Consider the following 22,476-nt stretch of genomic DNA (forward strand, 5'->3'; position numbering starts at 1 on the left):
GTGAGGTGGTGTAAAAAGCCTGGATATTCTAGGAAATGTTTAAAAATCAGTGTTGATTTAATTATACTTTAACAGGGCAAGTCAAACATGCAGCCCTCACACATTTAAATTGTGGCCCTCGGCTGGCAATGCGGTGTTAGCAGTTAACGCTCGGAACACAAGACCTGCTGAGTGTCTGTCATGTTACAGATCACTGCCTGTGGAGGGAGAGCTTCAAACTGGTTTGTCATCCCCAGCAAAACAGAAACGGTTCAGTGGTGCAGATTATCAGCTTTGGCAAAAGAGAAAGTGCTTGAGATGTCAGCATCCAACCAGAAATAACCGGCTGCATGCTAGAAATTACTGGAATCTGTCCATAATAGACACAATTACATAACTTACCTGTAACATAAGACAGCGTGGCTGTTTCTGAACATGGAAACTGGCCGCCGTTGTTTGTTTCTCCTGTGTCTAGAGAAACTGGCCTCTGGACACACCTGCAAAGCTACCCGCTTATCCCCCTTCACTCTGTCTTCACACTCTCCTTTGCCATCCTGNCTGAAATCCACGTGCGTTCGTTAATTGTTTCAGTCAAACTGAATCTGCATTTGTCGACAAAGAACACTTTGGGCAAAACATTACACCCAGCGCTAATGCTGACCGATATCGTCTTATCGTTTCCTTGGGCTCTTCTGTCTGTCTCCATCCGTCATCGCTTATCTTATACTCAGATTGTCACGGCTCTTCGAGGCAGGGACCAAATTTTTATCCTGTGTTTGTGCAGCAAAATCCAAGAAGGGGTGGAGTGGGGGCAGGGCCTGGGGCAGAGCCGAGGGTTGAGCACCCCCCGGCATATTAGAATTTCGGCGCCTCTGGTGGGGAGGGGGGAAGGAGGGTTCTGGGAATTGGGTCCCCTGGGTTACTTCTGTAGTGAGGGCAGTGGGGTCAGTGGACTAGAGCGTTGGGGACCAGGGGTCAGGATTTCTAGGTTCCAGCTCTGAGAGGCCAGTTGGGTCTAGCAGTTACAGCAGGAGGGTAGCCGGGAATCAGGACTCCTGGGTTCCACAGAGAGGAGACTATCGTCTAGTGGTTATAGCGGGGGGAGGGGAAAGATGGACCCTTGATCTGATCCAGCCTGGCTGCTCTCATGTTCTTCTGAAGCCAGAATGTGATCCTCTAGTCTGAGCTCTTGTATAGCATGGGACATAGAACTGTCCGAATTAATTCCTGTTTGAACTGGAGCAGATCTTTTAGGAAGAAGACACTTCCCCCCACTGAGCCCTGGGATCCCCCCAGCTGCTTCCCCTGGACCCCTCTCACATAGGCGTCAACTTTCTCCGGCGCCGGTGGGTGCCCGTGCCCCCCACCCCTTTCCCCACCCCGACTCCACCCTTTCCCCGCCCCTGGCCCCGCCCGCATTCCAACCCCATCCCCAAAGTCCCCGCCCTAACTCCGTCCCCTCCCTGTCCCTATTGGATCCCTTCCCCAAATCCCCGCCCTGGCCCCGCCTCTTCCCCAGCGTGCCGTGTTCTCCCTCCTCCCCCCTCCCTCCCTGCCCCACGAATCAGCTGTTTCACAGTGCAAGCGCTGGGAGGGAGGGGGGAGAAAGTCTCACGACCTGTGTGGGGAGATGCAATCCAGCCCACCCTGGGGTGAAGAGCTCAGTGAGGATGTTGCAGGGAAGACACTGGCCCCCTGAGTCTCTTTCGTGCACTAAACATCTCTGCTTGGGCTCTGGGGGAGCCTGGTTCTGGGGTTTCACGGGAAGCTGCTCTCATCGTTTCCATCCTGGTGGACGTGACTCCATTCGAACCAGCCGCCTCTCTGCATGTTCCTGTGGATGTTGTCTCTAGGCTGTTCCCTCCTGCCCAGCCGTGGCATTGCAGGGGACATTGCCATTTCCTCGGCCGCGATGGTCAGTCTCAGCTGGTCCCTTCTCTGGGCTGCCTCGTTGGGTATTCTGTGGCCAAGTCACACAACAGCCCAACCCCTCTTCCAGAGTCCAGCTGTAAACAAAAACAAGGTCCTTTGCCCTGCCTGGGCTCAGTTCTGAACAAAAAGCTTCTTTCACCCCTCCAGGGGCTTGAATCTAGAGTTCAGCCCCTCTCCCTTGTCAGGGTATTGACACCCCACCCCCAGCATTTCCCAGACCAAGTACCACCTAAACCAGCCTTCTGCCCATCCTGGGCTTCTACCTCCTTCCCTGGTCTTCACAGGCCCTTGTCCTCTCCTCTCTAAGGCCGTGCCCCAGGAGCTGCACCTGTTCCTGTAGCTCTGTTTTCTCACCTCAGCCAACCCCAGCGACCGGCCCTTCCTCCAGGCCTTTCCCAGGGAGCGGGGTCTCCCCTCCAGCCCAGCGCTCTCTGCTCCTTACACAGCTTAGTTCTGCCTCCTCTGGTCGAGGCAATCGGTGAATCACCTCCCGGGTGCAGAGCATAACTACTTAGGTAGGTTATAAAAGGTGATAGAGGATAGGTCCATCCATGGCTATTAGCAGGGTGGTCAGGGACACAACCCCATGCTCCAGGTGTCCCTACACCTATGACTGCCAGAAGCTAGGAGTGGATGACAGGGGATGGATCACTGGATAATTGCCCTGTTCTGCTCACTCCCTCTGAAACACCTGGCATTGGCCAGTGTCAGACACAGGACACTGGACTAGATGGACCATTGGTTTGACTCAGTGTGGAAGGGTTCTCAGGGTGCCACCTGAACTGTGGGACCGCTGAGCCCCCTGTCCCACCAGCCCTCTGACATGGTGATGCTGTGACAAGCTACAGACCTCTGACAGATGCTGCATTACACAGCCATACCCAGGAATATCCAACTGAGTTACATGAATGATCTCCCAGCCACTCATGAACCAACAATGGGGAGGCTCCAGCCAATTCCCCCCAGCCCTGCACCCCAGAGCTGTGCCCTCTTGCCCTGGTCAGAAGCCTGGCCAGCGTCAGTTCATTACCCAGGCTGCTCCTCTCTCGATGTGGAGAGGACACACACCAGCCTTTGTAACCTTAGCTGAGACACCGCACGCACTTCAATCAAACATACTGTTTAGGTAGGATATAAAACAGGTTTATTAATAGAGAGATGTTAGCTGATTATAAGTAGCAAGCATAGAGATCCCAGTTGGTTACCCAAGAAATCAAATAAATCCACAATCTGAGTTCTCTAAACTAAACAGGCTTTGAATCAAGCTGTGTCGCACCCCGACAGATGGTACTAACAGGTCTCAAAACTTCTAAATGCAGGCTGGGACTCTCCTCCAGGCCAAGACCTCCCTCCCCAGTTCAGAGTCTTTGTCCTCCAGACGTGTTTCCAGGTATTGAGTTGTGGGAGGAGTGAAGCCAAGTCATGATGTCACTTCCCCTCTTTTATACTTTCTTCCAGCTGGCTGAAAAGTTCTATGCTTGTGACATGACGGTCTGCCCCCATTAGTCAAGCAGTCTCCATTGCCTACCTGCGTGTCCATTGTATCCAGTTCCTGGGATAGTGGATTCTCTTTAACGGGCCAGTGATAGTGGTGAATATGGGGGTGCCAGGGTGCTACTCAGGGTGGCCATTCTTATGTTCTCTCTCTTGCCTTACACCTCCCCTCCTGCTCTGCCCCTCTTTTTCATGGGGAAATATCAATTCAGATGCATTTTTTCCTCTTGTCATCAGGAAATTTCAAAATTAAAAATTTATTTTAGATATTCAATGAACATTTCTGAATTTTTGGTGTTTGGAAACTCACAAGAGTTTGGTTTTCTATTTCTGATATTTGCCTGTTCATTTTTTCTTATATTTTAATATTCCCTTCTCTTTTCCCAATGGAAAGGTTAAAAAAATGTGAGGAAGGAGAGAGAAACCTACTTTTAGAACAAGACAAAGTTGGGCAAAAGGAAGAGCTTGTCTACAAAAACTAGACAATGGGCTCTTCAGTCTAGCAGACAAAGGTCTAACAAGATCCGATGGCTGATCATTGAAGCTACGAGACAAATTCAGACAGGAAATAAGGGGCATGTTTTTAACAGTGAGTAATTAACCATTGGAACAATTTACGAAGGGTCATGGTGGAGTTCCCATCACTGGCAATTTTTAAATCAAGAGGGGATGTTTTGCTAAAAGATCTGCCCTGGTTCAAACAGGAATTAATTCAGGGAAGTCCCATGGTCTGGGTTATCCAGGAGGTCAGACTGGATGATCACAATGGTTTCTTCTGGATTTATAATATACGAATACATACAACTTTACACTAGTTTAATGAAATCTGTTAAAATGAATCTAAATAAATGAGGACATACCCTTGTGTGAACAGTATTATGCTGATGTAGAAGTGGCTAATTCTGGTTAGTTGAAAATCAGCTGGGAATTGGTTTAAACTCAACTGAAACTAGCTACTTTCAAACCAAGACAAGGATGTTCACACTGAGTTCTGCACCAGTTTAATTAAAGACCAGTGTTCCTTTTTACCCCTGCCCTCCTCCTGAGTATGTGTTATGCTACAGCCGCTAATGACAACATTAACAACAAGAGTCTGCTCTCATTTAGATTATGTCTACACTGGAATAAAACACCTGGGGCTGCCCTGTGTCATCTGACCTGGGGTCGTGTGGCTCGGACTGGGGGGCTATGTTTGGGCTCGGGCTGGAGCTCTGGGACCCTTGGGCTTCAGCCAGAGCCTGAACATCTACAGTGAAAATTGATAACTGCGCAGCCCAAGACAGTTGACACGGGTCAGCCACGGGTGTTTTATTGCAGTACAGGCATTGTGACATTCCCCAGGGTATAACCTGGACTGCTGTGTCCCCTCAATTCTCTAACCTGGAATGCCTTTTACACTGCTTTGCTGTGAGAACAGCCATTTCTGGTCTGCTCACACATGACCTCCAGCAGGTAAATTACTCCCAGCTATACTGTCTGAATGCTAAAGCCAGCCACTCACAGCGAACACTGCAGGGCGACACCAGCAAGCTCCCACCCCTGTTTTATCCCAGTAATGTCCATCTTATATTGCCCAGCATCTTCCTGGACAACACAAATGTCTGTCATTTCAATAATCTGAAACTATATTCACACATCTTGTTATCTCAAGTGAAGGTTCCCAAACACTTCAGTCCAAACACACTGGTGTAGATAAAACAGCACAACAAGTTTATTAACTACAGAAAGAAAGATTTTAAGTGACTACAAGTAATGGGGGTATAAAAGTCAGAATTGGTTACAAAGAAATAAAAGGTAAAACATAGACTAATACCAAACTTAATGAGCTAAGTGAATTTAAAGCAAGAAGGTCTCTCTCAGCATGTGCATACAGCAGGCTGGCTGAGTTCCCTCAGGCAGGACCTCTCCCCCAGTTCAAGGATGTTTCCTTTGTCTTTCATACATTGTTGATGCTGTGAGTAGAGGTGAGGGGAGAGAGCACCTGCCACTCCCCTTGTTAATCAAGAGGAGAAGCCACAAAGAAGGAAATAGAAAACAGAGCACAGTGTAAGAAAGCAGAAGCCCCCCTCCTGGTATGTTTGTGTTTAGCAACACTCAATTTGCATCCCTGCTTATATGGGATACAGGAGCAGATGGACCCAGTGGTCCTGTATGACTGACAATCGGGTCCTATATGTATTCCTATGTTCCTGCTGCTTGAACAGAAAGCATGAATGCTTTAATCAGAGAATGCACACACATTGCATGTGCCTCGTATCCAATACTTTTTCCATAGTGGTATCAGGTTTGAGATGCTGCCTTCTCTCCAGTGTATTGGGGCCTTTGGCATCTGATCTCTTTGCTTGGGCAGTACTGAAATTTTGATGCTGTTACATTTAATTTTTCTCTTCTGCCTCCAAAGCTTTGGTCAGGACCCTTTGGGCATCTTCAGCAACAACATTTAGAATGTGCTTCAGTATGACGCATGTGACTGGAAAAGACCTTAATTTTATATGGATACCGAATTGAAATATCTCAGGGAAGATGTGCTCAGTTAACGTCATGTAATGTTTTTCAGCCTTGCCCAGAAGACATTCAATAAAATGGGTTGACATTTCTTCTTCTAGCGGAGACTTTATCACTGCCTTCAAGTCTGCAATGGGCTTCCCAACCATCTTGGAAAGGTTAACCAGGGAGTCATCATCCAAGCCAATGTTCTTGCGGTAACTTGCCATGCAGCGCCTCAGTAGACAAACATTATAAGCAAAAGAAAGACCTGGAATAGGAAGTAGAGAAAGGAAGCAGGACACCAGGCCTTGTTTCCAGATCTGACTCAGCAGGGCTTTCTTCTTCCTTTCCAGGATGGGTCTGGAAATACTGGGCAGGGAAAGAAGGAAAACGTGCCTCTTGTGAGAGTCTAGCTCATCTGCCAGAGTTTCCTGCAGTCGAGGAGAATCGTACTTGCCAAATTCGCATCTGGAGACAAGGAAAACCTGCGGTGAGGTCACCCCTGCTCCCTGCAACTTCGTCATGCAATCGTCTCTGATTTTCTTCAGGGTGGTCTCCTCACTGAAGTTTTTCCTTCTTTTTTCATTATACAAGTCTACATCCACCTTGGAGCGCACAAAGTAAAATTTCTTTCCCATCCTTTGGATCTCCTGGGCCAGGACAGCGTGTGTGGATTTGAACCGCTCGGAAGCAATGATAATGAAGAAATCGTAGTAGGCAAAATTGACCTGCTGGAGGTAGCTGTCAGGCCGGAAACTCGGCGTCCCAATTCCCGGAAGGTCCCACAGGGTAACATTTTGGTGTTTGGGATGAGGATAAGGAGTTGGTTCCATTGTTGTTTCTGTCACATCAACCTTGGCTGCGTATTCGTCATCATCATCCAGACCCCGCATGGCATTGATGAAGGACGATTTCCCACATCCCGACTCCCCCGTGATGGCGATGTTGAGTTTCACATTTTCCAACTGCTCTAGGGATTCCTGCACTTTAGAAACCATTTCTGAAATATTCCCTCTTTCAACAGCGGCCATTAGCTTTTCGAGATCCTCTTTGGGAACAGTGGAGAGATTAAAATCCGTATCCTGAAATCTATCATCCAAAGCACCTCTTGCTAACGCCATCTTTCTGGGGGGAAAAAAAAGAAGGATGTCAGTCAGTGTAGAAAGAAAAGGGGAAGGCAAGCTGGAAAACAGAAATTGCCATTACCAAGAACTTCATGAGTCCAGAATTGTTCCTGCTTCTTCATAATGCTATTATAATGTCAGTAGAGAGAAAATGGTTCAAGAGTAATGTTTGATTATCAGTGTCACACCGTCTGAAGTGACTCACCACTGAGAGTGCCAATCTCAGGTCAGACTGTCAGAAAACAGGGCAGACACCCCAAACTGGTCCTATATTCTATCATTAGATTTCACCAAGCCCGTAATAAATGTGAACTCCTGGATCACTATAGCAGTTGTACCATGGAGCCACAGACAGTCCCCTGAGACTCTCTGAGACTCTCCAGCCAATCTTACCAGTCAAACTGGACTTTGTGATAATGGTCCTTTATCCCAAATATCACATCACATTAGGTTACTCCCGACCCCAAAGGATACTCTCGATCTCACACCAAACACAACATTGGCAGCCAATTTCTCTAGTAAACTAAAAGTTTATTAGCTAAGAAAAGAAATGAACATTATTGAGAGGTTAAAGCAGGTAAATTACATTAACAGGTGAGTCTAAGATTGTAAATCCAAAATGACAGCAGAGATGTAGTAATCTGCTAGTTTTGCATAAGTCTCTCAGGGTACCCAAAATGATTTTGGTGATCTCTGTCCTGCATCTGGAGTGCTTCCTTGTGAGTGTTCGAACAGTCCAGAGATGCAGGATCATTCCCTCAAACCAATATTTATAGATCCTGCTCCCAGAAGAAAATCTGAACAATGTCTTCACCCACATGAGTTTTGATGAGTAGCAGCTGCAGAATGAGTTGTGAACTTCCATTGTTGAACTCAATGACTGTGGCTTTGAAGTTAACATTCTACTTCCTTTGCATACACAGGTAATTCAGTTACAGTGATATATGGGTTTAATTTTTTTTACAGGTTTAAAAATTTGTATACAATTGCCTGCCATTACATTATAATAGGGATAGATAAGTGAAAACAATGCAAGTATCATTCATTAGTATTCATGAAGTTCTAACACCTGAATATACACACACTTTGATCTGGGGTTATTTAATTACAGGGTCATACATAATGTAATGTGATAGCAATCAATAGGTTTCTAGATAAGTTTGAAGACAATGCCATTAACATTCCCTTTGAACTAAACTAACACAAGTGAATTGTTGTGCACACATACTTAAACATTTCACACTTTGTTGATATTCACACACAACTCAATTGGTCGATTGTTCTGACCTAAGCTGGTCTGTCAGTGTTACAATCAGCACTCAAGATGGGGGGGCAGAGGGGGGAAAGGGAAATGAGAACCAGGCCTAGTCTTCACTTACCGGCTGGTCCGGCGGCACGCCATCGATGTTCTGGGATCGATCCCGGAAGTGCTCACAGTCGGCGCCGGTACTCCAGCTCGCCGAGAGGAGTACGCGGCGTCGACGGGGGGAGACTTCCGGCCGCGTCTGGACCGCGGTAAGTCCGGACTAAGGTACTTCGAATTTGCGTACCTTAGTCCGAAGTCCGGACTAAGTGGGGACCAGCCCCAAGTCATGCCTCAGAACTCTGTGGTGAAGAAAGTAACTTGTGAAGAAATAAAGGTGTTTTTTTTATTATTTCAATATTATGCATCATTTCTGAAGCAAGAAAATGAATATTTCATCAGCTGATTCTCTAAGAGCTTGGAAGAGATTTTTCTGCGCGTGTTTTTCACAGGCTGGTTTGAGTTATCCCAGTTTTAATCATATTTTTTCCCTTCCATATTAGAGGCTAGATTTTCAAAAAGCATCACTATGGACCAGCTTGCAGTTGGAGATGGTCAGAAATTTTCCATCAAAGCATTTCTTTTTCATGGAAAAATGTTAATTTTTAAAAAAAACGTGTTGGGAAAAATCTAAATTAAATGTTTCACTATTAAATTTTGCATTTCTGCCTGAGCAGTCATGACTGAGAGCTGTAGTTCAGTTTCTTCATTCCCCCCATTTCCCCTTACTAGCTAAACTCCCCATCCAGACTACCTTTCCCATGATGCACCACAGTCATGGGACTCCCATGATGCACCACAGTCATGGGACTCCCATGATGCACTGTGCAGCTCAGGAGGACGCAGATTACTGTTGAATTTCTCCAAAATGTTTTGACATTTCCTAGCCACATTTTTTCATTCTGCAAATCTCTCCAGTATTTCAACTTTTCATCCTGAGTCAGCAAATGCTGAAATATTGGAATTACCTGGGAGACAATTTACCTTTTTTGACCAGTTCCACTCTCAATAGGGCAAAGGCAGGGCCTCTCCACTGTTCTCAGTGGGATCTGAATCTTTTTAAAAACTGGCTCTTAAGGCATAAATATTCTAGTGGGTCTCTGATCTTGACTGCCTTGTTTTTAGTGCCTGTTTTTCAGAAGTGTGGAGTGGCTCATAGCCTCTGAAAATCAAGTTCCTCGAAGAACTCTCAAGCTAGGTACCCAAAAATTAAGGCATTCAAGGTCAGGCAGTGTCCATGTCTTCAAATGAAGGCCTAAATGCCATATTTTGAACTCAGTTACTCGAGTGAAAACCAGGAACTACCACACCCAGTGACTCCAAATTCACACTGACATCTCTGAGGAGGGAGGACACTCATTCTAGTCCAGAAGCTTCGATGTGCCACACAAATTTGGTGGCCTCACAATTGCATTGTTGAAAATTATTAACATCATAAATAAAGTGTCTAGAAAGATCTGTTTGCTTTGACAAAAAGAATCTCACCAAATTTTAAATTTCCTGCGCGAATTTTGTTTCCTTTATTGTGGGTCTTTCATGGATTGATCCTCAGCCCTGTGAGGCAAGGAAGATTTAATGAAGGTTTTTTTTAATGTAATTATCATCATCTTTATTACAGAAGCTCATAGAGGCCCCAACCAAGATCATGGGCCCCAGTGTGCAGGGTACTGGACAAAATTAGCAAAAGACAGTCTCTGTCTCTAACAGTTTACAGGCTAAATAGACAACACAAAGGAAGGATTCTTCTCCACATTTTGCATTGGGTAAACCGAGGCACAGAGAAATTAAGTGACCTGTCCAAGGTCACATTTAGGCTATGTCTCCACTTACACTGCTACCGTAGCACAGCTGTAGAGACAAGAATCCTTCCATCAACCTAATGCTGTTCTCTGCTTCCACATTGTCTATACCAGGGCTTATGTCAGATTAACTACATTACTCCAGGGTCTGGCTTTTTCACACCGCCATTAGTTAGTTAGTCATGTCCTCTTGCTCAAGCAATTCAGCAACTCACATGTAGCCTTAACTGAGCTCCCAGCTGGGAGAATGAGGAGAATAGGCCAAACAATACCATAAGAGGCCAAACCATTCCACAGATTTCGTCCATGGTCCGCTTTGTGCGGGCTCTCTTTCCATTAAGTCTCACATGTTGAACAGTATACGACAATAATTTTGGATCAAATATAAAGCCCAACAGAGCCCTCCAGAAAGCAGAGTCAGGATTTTCCTCTTTGTTTGCCATATAAAACACACAAAAAAGGAAAATCCTGCCTTCTGTCTCTTTATCTATACAATAGACACCCTCAGGGTATCTGCCTTCCCTACAGTGACAGGTCTGTGGATTATGTTGTGGTTATCTTGAAGTTGTCCCTTCTTATTCCAGGGCTTTCTTGCGAATTCTCTTTGCATCTTCAGCAACTTGATCCAGGAAGCTTGACAGTATGGAATATGTGGTAGTGAAAGACAACGCTGCTACAGCTACGGTGCTAAACACTGATACCAGCTTAAAGTGACGTTCAAATAACCTGGCGATGCCGCACCCAACACTGACACATTTCTTCAGTAAGAAGTCCCTGGTGAGTTCTTCCACCTGCGGCGATAGGATAACAGCCTTGAGCTCTGTGACGGGCTTTGCAGCCTGCCTGGCAAGCTTAGCCAGGGAGTCACCATCAAGGCCAAATCGCTTGTAGAAGGCAATCATGGAGACCAGCAGGATTCCAATGTCACACGCGAGAGAGACTCTCTCAAGGGGAACAGCATTGATACAAGCTGACACCAGGGATATTTTCCATAAATGCTTCTTCAGGGCAGCTTTCTTCTTCTCTATGATTTTAGGAGAGAGGTTGGGCAAGCTGAGCAGAAACACAAGTCTCTGTAGACTGGGGAGGTCCTTCTCCAGCGTATCCACCAGTAGGCGAAAATCATACTGGTCGAACTCCCAGTTGGAGAGAAGAAAGACCTGTGGGTTGGACGCCCCTTGGTGTCTCAGATGTTTCTCGGAGTTCTCCCTGATCCTCTGTAAGACACTGTCCTGACTGTAAATTTTGGGGTGAGCCCTTCTTTCATTGGCCAAATCTTCATCCACTTTGCAGCGCACAAAATAGAACTTCTTCTCCATTTTTTGGATCTCCCGGGCCAGGGCGGCATGGCTGGAACGGAACCGCTCTGAGGCGATGATGATAAAGAAGTCATAGCGACTGAATTTCACCTGTTGGAGGTACCTTTCCGGCCGAAAAGCCATTGCCCCAATCCCTGGCAAATCCCACAGGGTCACGTTAGGGTAGGTAGGATGTGGATAAGCAGTTGGCTCTGTTGTCATTTCTGTCACACCAGTTGGGGCAGCCATTTTGTCCTCAGTCTCCAGTCCCCGGATGGCATTGATGAAGGATGATTTCCCTGCACCCGTCTCTCCTGTAACAGCAATGTTGAGCATCGTATTTTCAAATGACTCCAGTGCCTCCTGAGCTTTCAAAGCAGCTACCTCAGGGCTTCCATCTTTGAAGAGATGCATGAATTTCTCATATACTTGTATAGCTGCATTGAACAATGCCTTTGGGTCTAACTCTATATCCACATCCTTCATGAGTGCAGAGAGAGACTCCATGGACTCCATGAGAGATTTGAAAGATGTCATCTGGCCCAGAGAAGGAAAAGGAAAAAGGGAAATTTCATTCAGCGTTCGCTAGAGTTGGTCAAAACTCAGAATTTCCATTTGGCAGGAAATTCCGACATTTCAAAATTTCTATTTGTCCCAAATCAGAACAAAAAGTTCAAATTTTGAAATTTCCCGTGTAACAAAAATTCCAAAACAATTAGTTGTGAAAATATCCACAGGGCTTTATTGAAATGACCTTATTTTGATAAAGTGCTTCATTTCAACTATTAATTGTAATATAAAAATAATAGACGATATAATTATTAATTATTTTTTTTAGATACCCCTTTTGACCTATCTAGTTAAAGTTTAGGGCCCTGGGTGTTTCTATTAGGAGGAGAAATTGATAGCATCCTTGCTCATAAGTCCAAATTCTTTTCATCCAGCACTCTTGATTCAAAAAACTTTCTCTAGGCTTTTCCCAGGACCCCAGGACACTTCCAGGCTCTGGCTGTCTCTCTGTGTCTTGTGCTTCTCTCTCTCTCACATGTGTACATGCTCTTACAGTATGCCTACAATAGAAATGCTACAGTGACACAGCTTCAGCTACAGAAGGGGTCCTTCCATCACAGTAGTAAATCCACCTTTCCGAAAGGGGGGAACTCGGTTGATGGAAGAATTCGTCTATTGACCTAGCAGAGTCTACACCAGGGCATAGGTTTGTTTAACTATGTCTCTCAGGGCAGTGAATTTTTCACACCCTTGAGCATCATAGCTAGGTCGACCTAACTGTAGTGTAGACCAGCCCTTAGCCAAAACAATACTGAGCCAAGTCCCTCCACCCAGCTCATAAATTCCCAAGCTGACTCAGCCCTTTGTTTTGGGAGGCAACATGTGTTTAATGATCTCTTACAGTTACCTTTGAAGGGCGGTGGTTAAACTCGTAACTTTAAAATACTTAATATAATGTATACAAATGTAAATAACATTGAAATGAAGTGCTTTGACCTTATCAAACCAAAATGTCTTGATCCTTTTTTGATCAGATATTTCAACTAAGTTGATATATCTCCACAAAGTTTTGATTTTGTCCAATCAGCATTATCCAATGGAAAACTGTTCTGTTGGGAAATTTTCCACCAGCTCTAGTGGTTTGTTTTGTTTTTGTTTTGTTTTTTACAGGGAACATAAAACCATCAGCTCATTTTTGTAACCTACAGAACCAGGACTAGATTCTCCTCCACTGACACAGAGTTTGCAAAGTGCATCTCTGATCTCTTCACCTCTAGCATGTGCTACATTCAGGAGGGAGATGTGTGCACCAGGGAAGGACAGATGTACATTTCTGACAGGGAGAGCTCAGGTGTATGTTATGGATAGAACTTGGTACAAGTTACACCTGGAGCACTGCAACACCCTTGACCCTCACTAGTACTGCCCTCTTGTGGAGCTTCGCTGGCCAATTTCAGGTCTATTTGACAAAACAGGAAATCCTGCTTTAGCTCCACCCCTTTTCTGAGCCAATGAGAAGACTTCTTTGGGCAGTAGAACACCCTACTGGAGCCCTCATTCCCTTCCAAGCCAGCCATGAAACTAGTGAGTCCCTCAATTCTCCATTGGACATTTTAGAAAAAGTCGCCAAATCCTTTAATACAATAACAGTGAACAGAAATATGATCTGTCCTTTGATTTTTATATCTGGCCCATCAAGATTTCAATTACTATCAATAATCAAAGGCAATCAGACAATCAAGTGCCTTTAAAATATTTGCTAACTGTATGTGTAACCCACTGGGCAATTCAATCTCCATTTCCAGCCAAGATGGGACCAACACACATGCCAAGTACTGTGGTGCTCAATGGGTGACATTCAGGAGTCAAGTGAGGGAAGGGTTGCATACTTGGTCCTGTCTTTTCCTCTTTTCACAACAAGTGTAATATTCATTTACCACACAGATGCAAGCAGAGGATGGGGGCGCTCCCTTGTGTGGGCTTGGGAGGTCGGGGGCAGAAGAATGGGAGACAAGGGATGGCTTGGAGTAATAGTGAATCATGAGGGTAGGAGCTCTGACTGCCGGAAGCTGGGACTGGATGACAGCGGAGGGTCACTTGATAATTGCCCAGTTTTATTCATTCCTCCTGAAACATCTGGCACCAAACATGACCAGAAGACAGGATACTGGGCTAGACGGGCCATTGGTCTAGCCCAGTATGGCCAGTCTTATGTTCTAATCCACAACCCATTAACGCTACTTTTTTGTCCTATGCCTAAAGACGTGTTAAATGGCCACTTCACCTTGAATGGTCTCTTACAACCAACATGTGTTCTACCTTGCATTTAGCTGTGGCATGGAGCCCCTTTCCCAGACTTGAAGAAAGAGCTCTGAGGAGCTTAAAAGTTTGTTTCTTTTACCAGCAGAAGTTGGTCCAATGAAAGATGTTTCCTCACCCACCTCGTCTCTATCATAAATTTAAGCATCATTTTCTTATTTTTGTCACATTTTCCCAGGTGACAAAATGTTTAAAAAAAAAGTCAGAGAGAGTAGGGAAATCCCCACTTTCCATCATTTTTATCCCTCTGCCTGCCATACTCATGTGTTGGATCACTCAGACAATTCAACAAAAGCGTGCCCCCCAAAAGCCTATCCATATGTCATGGAGTGTGGGGGACTCAGGGCCCTGCACCCCCCACTTCCTGCGATTCACCAAAACTCTCAGCCAGCCAGTAAAACAGAAGGTTTATTAGACGACAGGAACACAGCCCCAAAACAGAGCTTGTAGATACAGAAACCAGGGCCCCTCAGTCCGGTCCATCTTGGGGGGCAGGGAGCCCAGACCCCGGTACTGGCTCTCCCTTCGTTTCCCCAGCCAGCTCCAAATTGAAACCCCCTCCAGCCATCTCACCCAGCCACACCCCCTGGCTCCTCCTCCAGCCTTTGTCCAGTTTCCTGGGCAGAAGGTGTCACCTGGTCCCAACCCCACACCCATGTATCATCATTCAAATGAAGTCACACTCTGATATCCCACCACCATCCAGCACCAATGCAGACAGTACCAGTAAAACTCCCATGCAACATTACCAGGTTAATACTCCCTATTCCGTCACACCATAACATCAGACAATGGGCCACAACCCCTCCCCTATCATCCCTTGCTCCCCAGGCAGGGGAAGCACAAACAAAACCACCCGTGTGTGGGGGTGGCTGGTCCCCAAGGGAATGTAGGGGGGCTCCCAAAGCTGCCTGTGCCTAAAGCTAAAGGAAGCCGTTAGTGGTTGAAGTGCGTCCAGCACCCAACAGCAAGCTCCCCTGTCCTGTGGCAGCATCGTGGTGCAGCCGATCTGGGGACGTACCTTACACAGCCTGTGCTAATGCACCGTCCTTCCTGGTCCTGGCGGGCCTGGTGGGCTGGGAAGGGCAATCTTTGCTGCTGGAACAAAATCAACTGCGGGGGGAAACTCCCCAGGACTTTGCTTCAGGGGCTGAAATGAAGAGAAGGGATGGATTTTCTCTAATGATTAAAGAGTTTTCAGTTTTAGTGAGCACGGGTCAGGGCTGAGCAGGGAGAGATTTCTTGTAGCCTGGGGTGGAACAGGATTCGGTCCCTCCCCTATTGCGAAAAGATCTTAAATTAACCCTGTTCCGTTTTTCTGATATTTTCCCCGTTCTCTCCCCACAGCTGCAGTGTGAATCATTCCTTCCTCAGCCATTGCAGGCTGTCTTCTCTTCTCCCCAGGGCAGCCCAGTAACCCCTTCCCCGGCCCTTTGCCAAGTAGAGCCTATACCTGAAACCCTGAACTCTCTGCCCCCAACCCCAGCCTGGTGCACAAAGAGACACATGGGAAATTGTTCCCCTCCCATCTGTCTGCCCCCTTGGGAGATATACTGAGATCAGGCACTGGGCGGATTCTCCACCATGTTGTGTCGTCATTTACACCAGTGCAAAATGAGTCCAGAATGCTGCTCTTCTAGATCACTAGAGCTGCACACCTGCTTTGCACTGGTGTGAATGAGTGTGCGAGGTGCAGGCAATGGAGAATCTTTCATCCCTCAAACAGCCCCGTCTGATTCCCAGGGAGCTTCGTGACAGGCTCAGGAAACGATCTGCATCCTGTGCCCCTGAAAACCGAAAGCAACAGGCTGAGCTGCCCCTTTCCCAGAAATGGGAGGTAGCCGGAAAGCGGGGCTGGCTCTGAGCCACCGAACAGCAAACAAAATTCCTACAGCCCTTAACTCTTGCAAGGAAACACAGGCGAGGGCCTGGCACGTGGAGCTGATCAGCCGGCAGCCACCCGACAGCAGCTCGAAAGCTTGTCTCTCTCCCCAACAGAAGTTGGTCGCCAATAAATATATTCGCTCAGCCACCTCATCTCTCTCATAAACGTTATGTAAGCGGAGAATGGTCCTGCTATTGTGGGGAACTTTCCTGGCTTCTGCTCTCCTGACTCTGGCCCCACAGCTCTCAGCTGCAGTTTGGACCCATCCACATGGCCGGTCTGCGCTGCCCCAACTCTCCAACTCCAGCTCTTCTGTCTCAGTGCTGCTGCCCTCCCCTTAGCTCTGCCCTGGCTCAGGCAGCCCCAGCTCATACAGAGCATTGGACCGTGGGCTCCTGACTCCCTCATTGGCCTGCAGCCCTATCTAGCACACCGACCTGGAGCGTTGCCCTCTCCTCATTGGCCCCAGGGTCTGTCAGTCTTGTCCTTGTCCCATGTGAAAAAATGTAAAAAAAAAAAAGGGCAGAGACAGTGGGAAAAACCCACTTTCCCTCAATTTTATCCCTCTGCTCTCCACGCCCATGTTGTTAGATCGCACAGACAATTCAACACAAGGGCTCTCCAGAAAAGCCTCCCCATAAAATCAGACAATGGGCCACAACCCCTCCCCCACCGCCCCTTGCTCCCCAGGCAGGGGACGCACAAACAGAAGCCCCCATGTGTAGGGGTGGCTGGTCCCCAAGGGAATGCAGGAACCCCATAAGCTACCTGTGCCTAAAGCTAAAGAGAACCGTTTGTGGTTGAAGTGCGTCCAGCACCCAACGGCAATCTCCCCGTCCTCTGGCAGCATCGTGGTGTGGCCAATCTGGGGACGTACCTTACGCAGCCTGTGCCGTTGCACCGTCCTTCCTGGACCTGGAGCCCCTGGTGGGTCGGGGGAACCAAACTTTGCTGCTTCTTCTGGACTTTGCTTCAGGAGCTGAAACAAGGAGAAGGGGTGGAATTTTCTCTAATGAGTACAGAGTTTTCAGTTTTAGTGAGGAAGCACGGGTCAGGGTTGAGCAGGGAGAGGTTTCCTGTATCCTGGGGTGGAACAGAATTCGTCCCTCCCATTCTGGGAACAGATGTTAGATTAACCCTGTTCTGTTTTTCTGCTATTTTCTCCTTTCTCTATCCACAGCTGCAGAGCGAATCATTCAGTCCTCAGGCATTGCAGGTCCTCTTCTCTTCTCCCCCAGGCAGCCTGGTAACCCCTTCCTCAGCCCTCTGCCAAATGAAGCATATACCTGAAACCCTGAACTCCCTGCCCCCAACCCCTGCCTGGTGCACAAAGAGAAACGTGAAATTGTTCCCCTTCCAAGCTGTCTCCCCCTTTTGGAGATGCGCTGAGATCAGGCACTGGGCTGATTCTCCACCATGTTGTGTCGTCATTTCCACCAGTGCAAAATGGGTCCAGAATGCTGCTTTTCTGGATCACTAGAGTTGTACACCTGCTTTGCACTGGTGTGAAACAGTTCAATGTGCAGGCAATGGAGAATCTTTTATTGTGCACAGGCACAGCGAGGTGGGGACGAAGGGGCAGGTGCCTGGGGCCCCAGGGCTTTAAAAGGGCCCCGCTCCAAGCCGCTGCCACTGCTACCAAGGTAGCAGGCAGAGCCCCGGGCCCTTTAAATTACCACCGGAGCCCTGGGCGGCGCATGCCCAGCGGTGCTGAAGGGCTGGCTGAGGGAGGCTTGGCCCCCGCCCTGCCCCTTCTTCCCGAGGCCCTGCTCCTTCTGGGGGTACGGAGCCGGCCCCCCCAACCTTGCCAAGGTATAACAAACAAAATAATGAGACCCCCAAATTCATCACAGGAGTGCAGGGGGTGAGGGGTTGCCTGGGGACAGGAAGTTTTAACGCAGGAGCATAGGGGGAGCTGGGATGGCTCAAAGCAAAGGGGGATCGCAAGGGTGGGAGCAATTGGTTGTTCCAGGGGCTGGGCCAGGAGGACAGTGAAAAAGTTGTGGTGGTGGGGGGGGAGTTTACAAAGTCTCCAAACACGTGCGTGGGTGGGGGAAGGGAAGACTTTTCCAAACATAAAAAAAACCCAACTTTTCAACTGGGAAAGGTGAAAAAGAGTTTTAATTCTTTAGAAAAATATGTATTCTGGGGTGTGACATGGGGTGCCTGGGGAAGCGCACACGGAAAATGCCCAGGGCAAGGCGGGCTGCAAAAAAAGGAGAGCAGATTCTCCCACAGCTGGTGGTTCACACTGTCGTTACATTCACCAGCCAGTCACACTTGGGGAAAATAACAGAAACTGAACAGGGTTCATCTAGGATCTGTTACCAGAATGGGAGGGATGAATCCTGTTCCAGCCCAGGCTACATGAAACCTTTCCCTGCTCAGCCCTGACCCGTGCCTCATTAAAACAGGAAACTCTGTAATCAGGAGAGAAAATTCAGTCCCTTCTCTTGGTTTCAGCCCCTGAAGCAAAGTCTAGAAGAATTTTCCCCCAACAGCTGTTTTTGTTCCAGCAGCAAAGATTGGTTCCCCGGACCCACCCACCAGGGGCTCCAGGACCAGCAAGGACAGTTCCTCAGCACAGGCTGTGTAAGGTACGTCCCCAGATCGGCTGCCCCACGATGCTGCCAGAGGACAGGGGAATTTGCTGTTGGGGGTTGGACACATTTGAACCACTAACGGCTTCCTTTAGCTTTAGGCCCAGGCAGCTTTGGGGGCCCCTTGGGGACCAGCCACCCGCACACATGGGGGCTTCTGTTTGTGCTTCCCCTGCCTGGGGGAGTAAGGGGGCCATGGGGGAGGGGATCCGGCCCATTGTCTGATTGCATGGGGAGGCTTTTCTGGTGACCCCTTGTGTTGAGTTGTCTGAGTGATCCAATACATGGGCGTGGAGAGCAGGGGGATAAAACTGAGGGAAAGGGGGTTTTCCCCCACTATCTCGGACTTTATTTTACATTTTTTTCATCTGGGATAATCTGAGAAAAGTAAGAAAATGATGGTAAATGTCAGGGGGCTCCTGGCCCCTCACTGAAACTTAATAAGGTTTGTTTTTGGTGTCCCTCTCCTGATACCAGAAGCAAGGGGAAGGGCCAAAGAGAAATCAGGACCCTGAGACTGACTGTCCCCAGAGCCAGCCCCGCTTTCCGGCTTCCTCTGATTTCTGAGAAAGGGGCAGCTCAGCCGGTTGCTTGCGTTTTCCAGGAGAACAGGATCCAACTCGGTTCCTGAGACTGTCCCAAAGCTCCCTGGGAATCAGACCGGGGTGTTTTTGCAATGAAAGATTCTCCATTGCCTGCACCTCGCACACTTGTTCACACCAGTGCAAAGCGGGTGTACGACACCATGATCCAGAAGAGCAGCTCTAGACCCATTTTGCACTGGTGTAAATGATGACACAACATGGTGGAGAATCAGCCCAGTGCCTGATCTCAGTATATCTCCAAAAGGGGGAGACAGCTTGGAAGGGGAACAATTTCCCATATTTGGGGTCGGGAAGGAATTTTCCTCCAGGGCAGATTGGCTGAGCCTCTGGAGGTTTTTCGCCTTCCTCCGCAGCATGGGGCAGGGACCTCTAGCAGGAGGGTCTCTGCCGATTGAAGTCACTAAAAACAGGATTGGGGACTTCAACAGCAGAGTCCAGGGAAGGGGTAGGGACGGTTTTATGGCCTGCAGCATGCAGGGGGTCAGACCAGATGATCATAATGGTCCCTTCTGACCTTAAAGTCTATGAGTCTATGAGTCTATGAATCTTTGTGCAATAGGCAGGGTTTGGGGGCAGAGAGGTCGGGGTTCTAACCCAGGCTACAAGAAACCACTCTCTGCTTGGCCCTAAGCGCTGCCTCACTAAAATAGGACACACTTTAATCAGTAGAGAAAAGTCAGCCCCTTCTCTTCGTTTCAGACATAAGAACGGCCAGACTGGGTCAGACCGAAGGTCCATCCTGTCTTCCGACAGTGACCAATGCCAGGTGCCCCAGAGGGAATGAACAGAACAGGTGATCATCAAATGATCCATCCCCTGTCGCCAGTTCCCAGATTCTAGCAGACCCTGAAGCAAAGTCCTGGGGAGTTTTTCCCCCAACAGCTGATTTTGTTCCAGCACCAAAGATTGGTCCCCCGATCCACCAGGCCCTCCAGACCCAGAAAGGACGGTGCATCAGCACAGGCTGCGTAAGGTACGTCCCCAGATCGGCTGCACCATGATGCTGCCAGAGGACAGGGGAGCTTGCTGTTGGGTGTTGGACATGCTTGAAGCTAACAACTTCCTATAGCTTTAGGCACAGGCAGCTTTAGGGTCCCCCTGCATTCCCCTGGGGGCCGGCCAGTCCCACACATGGGGGCTTCTGTTTGTGCTTCCCCTGCCTGGGGGACGAAGGAGGCGGTGGAGGAGGGAAGCTGGCCTATTGTCTGATTTTATGGGTAGGCTTTTCCGGGAAACTCTTTTGTTGAATTGTCTGGGCGAGACAACACACGGGCGTGGCCGGCAGAGGGATAAAACTGAGGGAAAGGGGGGTTTCCCTACTCTCGCTGACTTCATTTTACATTTTTTCACATAGGACAAGGTGACAAAGGAAGAAAATGATGCTAAAGGCCAGGGGCCGATGGTGGGGAGAAGGGTCCTGTCCCCTAGCTGCTGAGGGCGTGTGGCACCGCCAGAGTAGGGTCGAACCAGGGCATGGGAGACAGGCCTGGGACATGTGAGGAGCAGACGGTGAACTTACCTCACATGCCAGAGACAGCAGGTTGGGGGGTCCCCATGCCCAAAGGGTGGTGGTACTTGTTCCTTTAACCCTTACCATTTTCCCCTTATTTTGCTTACAGTCGGTATTTAATAAGTTGTATTTGAGTTGAATGTAACGCAGGGATCAAGTGGTCAGGGAGGTGTCCGGTGCGCAGGGAGCACTCCAGGGTGGGGACACCCAAGCCCCTGGCCTAAGTGACCATGGTGAGACTGGGGGTTCAGTCCCCCCCCCCCACCGAGATCTCGGGCCCAGCCTTGTGGGGGTTACGAGGACTCTGCTGCACAGGAGGGAGGAAGGGGAGCCCTCGAGGGCAGGCCGGCCTCCGGGTGAAGGGAGCGACCACTCAGATCCTGTTGCTGTCCGATTCCATCGGGATCATGAAAAAGCCAGGAAAGTTCCCCACAACAGCAAAACCACCCCCACTTATGAGAGACACGGTGGGTGAGCTAATATCTTGTATTGGATCAACCTGCATGGGGGAGGGAGACAAGCTTTCGAGCTGCTGTCGGGTGGCTGCCGGCTAAGCAGCTCCACGTGCCAGGCCCTCGCCGTGTTTCCTTGCAAGAGTTAAGGGCTGTAGGAATTTTGGTTGCAGTTCGGTGGCTCAGAGCCAGCCCCGCTTCCCGGCTTCCTCCCATTTCTGGGAAAGGGGCAGCTCAGCCTGTTACTTTCAGTTTCCAGGAACACAGGATCCAAACTGGCTCCTGAGACTGTCCCAAAGCTCCTTGTAAATTAGACGGGGCTGTTTGAGGGATGAAAGATTCTCCATTGCCTGCACCTCGCACACTCATTCACACCTGTGCGAAGCAGGTGTGCAGCTCCAGTGATCCAGAAGAGCAGCTCTAGACCCATTTTGCACTGGTGTAAATGACGACACAACATGGTGGAGAATCCGCCCAGTGCCTGATCTCAGCACATCTCCCAAGGGGGGAGAAACACAGAAGGGGAACAATTCCCCATGTGTCTCTTTGTGCACCAGGCAGGGGTTGGGGGCAGGGAGTTTGGGGTTTCAGGTATAGGCTCTACTTGGCAGAGGGCTGAGGAAGGGGATACCGGGCTGCCCTGATGAGAAGAGAAGAGAACCTGCAATGCCTGAGGATGGACTGATTCACGCTGCAGCTGTGGATAGAGAACAGGGAAAAAAAAGGAAAACTGAACAGGGTTTATCGAGGATCTGTTCCCAGTAAGGGTGGGACCGAATCCTGTTCCACCCCTTGCTCAGCCCTGACCCCTGCCTCGATAAAACAGGAAACTTTAATCGTTAGAGAAGTCAGACCCTTCTCTTCATTTCAGCCTCTGAAGCAAAGTCCAGGAGAGATTTTCCCCCCAGCAACTGATTTTTCCCCAGCAGCAAAGAGGAGGACACAGGACGGTTCATCAGCACGGGCTGCGTAAGGTTCGTCCCTAGATCGGCTGCACCACGATGCTGCCAGAGGAGAGGGGCGCTTGCTCTTGGGGGTTGGATGCGCTTGAACCACTAATGGTTTCCTTTAGCTTTAGTCACTGGCAGCTTTGGGGGTTCCCTGCATTCCCCTGGGGACCGGCCACCCCCACACATGGGGGGTTCTCTTTGTGCTTCTCTTCCCTGGGGAGGCATCGGG

The 22,476-nt window shown here is 48.6% G+C and overlaps 2 protein-coding genes across 2 annotated transcripts in view; one reads left to right on the top strand and one right to left on the bottom strand.

Moving 5' to 3' along the window:
• Positions 1–5,379: 5,379 nt before the first annotated feature.
• On the bottom strand, positions 5,380–17,169 carry LOC117869889. Its single transcript, XM_034756993.1, has 5 exons — positions 17,008–17,169; positions 15,267–15,395; positions 10,695–11,953; positions 9,936–9,986; positions 5,380–7,017 (listed from the first exon to the last, which is right to left on the bottom strand). The coding sequence occupies exons 3-5, from the start codon at positions 11,951–11,953 to the stop codon at positions 5,781–5,783; spliced, it is 2,547 nt and encodes an 848-aa protein (XP_034612884.1). The 5' UTR covers positions 15,267–15,395; positions 17,008–17,169; the 3' UTR covers positions 5,380–5,780.
• A 1,357-nt stretch (positions 17,170–18,526) lies between these two features.
• The window catches only part of LOC117869580 (interferon-inducible GTPase 5-like), a 47,239-nt gene continuing 43,289 nt past the window's right edge, over positions 18,527–22,476 (top strand). Inside the window, 3 exon segments of the mRNA XM_034756550.1 lie at positions 18,527–18,727; positions 20,035–20,308; positions 22,169–22,271. The gene's annotated coding sequence lies outside the window, so the exon portion shown is untranslated.

The sequence above is a fragment of the Trachemys scripta genome, chromosome 24 (genome assembly GCF_013100865.1).
Source record: "Trachemys scripta elegans isolate TJP31775 chromosome 24, CAS_Tse_1.0, whole genome shotgun sequence".
Taxonomy (NCBI): domain Eukaryota; kingdom Metazoa; phylum Chordata; order Testudines; family Emydidae; genus Trachemys; species Trachemys scripta.

Coding starts and splice junctions, on each gene's coding strand:
- LOC117869889 (XM_034756993.1), bottom strand. CDS start 11,953: ATGACATCTTTCAAATCTCTCATGGAGTCCATGGAGTCTCTCTCTGCA. Junction 9,987..10,694: donor CGCAAGAAAGCCCTGGAATA/AGAAGGGACAAC, acceptor AATTTTGTCCAG/TACCCTGCACACTGGGGCCC. Junction 7,018..9,935: donor TGGGGCCTCTATGAGCTTCT/GTAATAAAGATG, acceptor TTTTCCCCCCAG/AAAGATGGCGTTAGCAAGAG.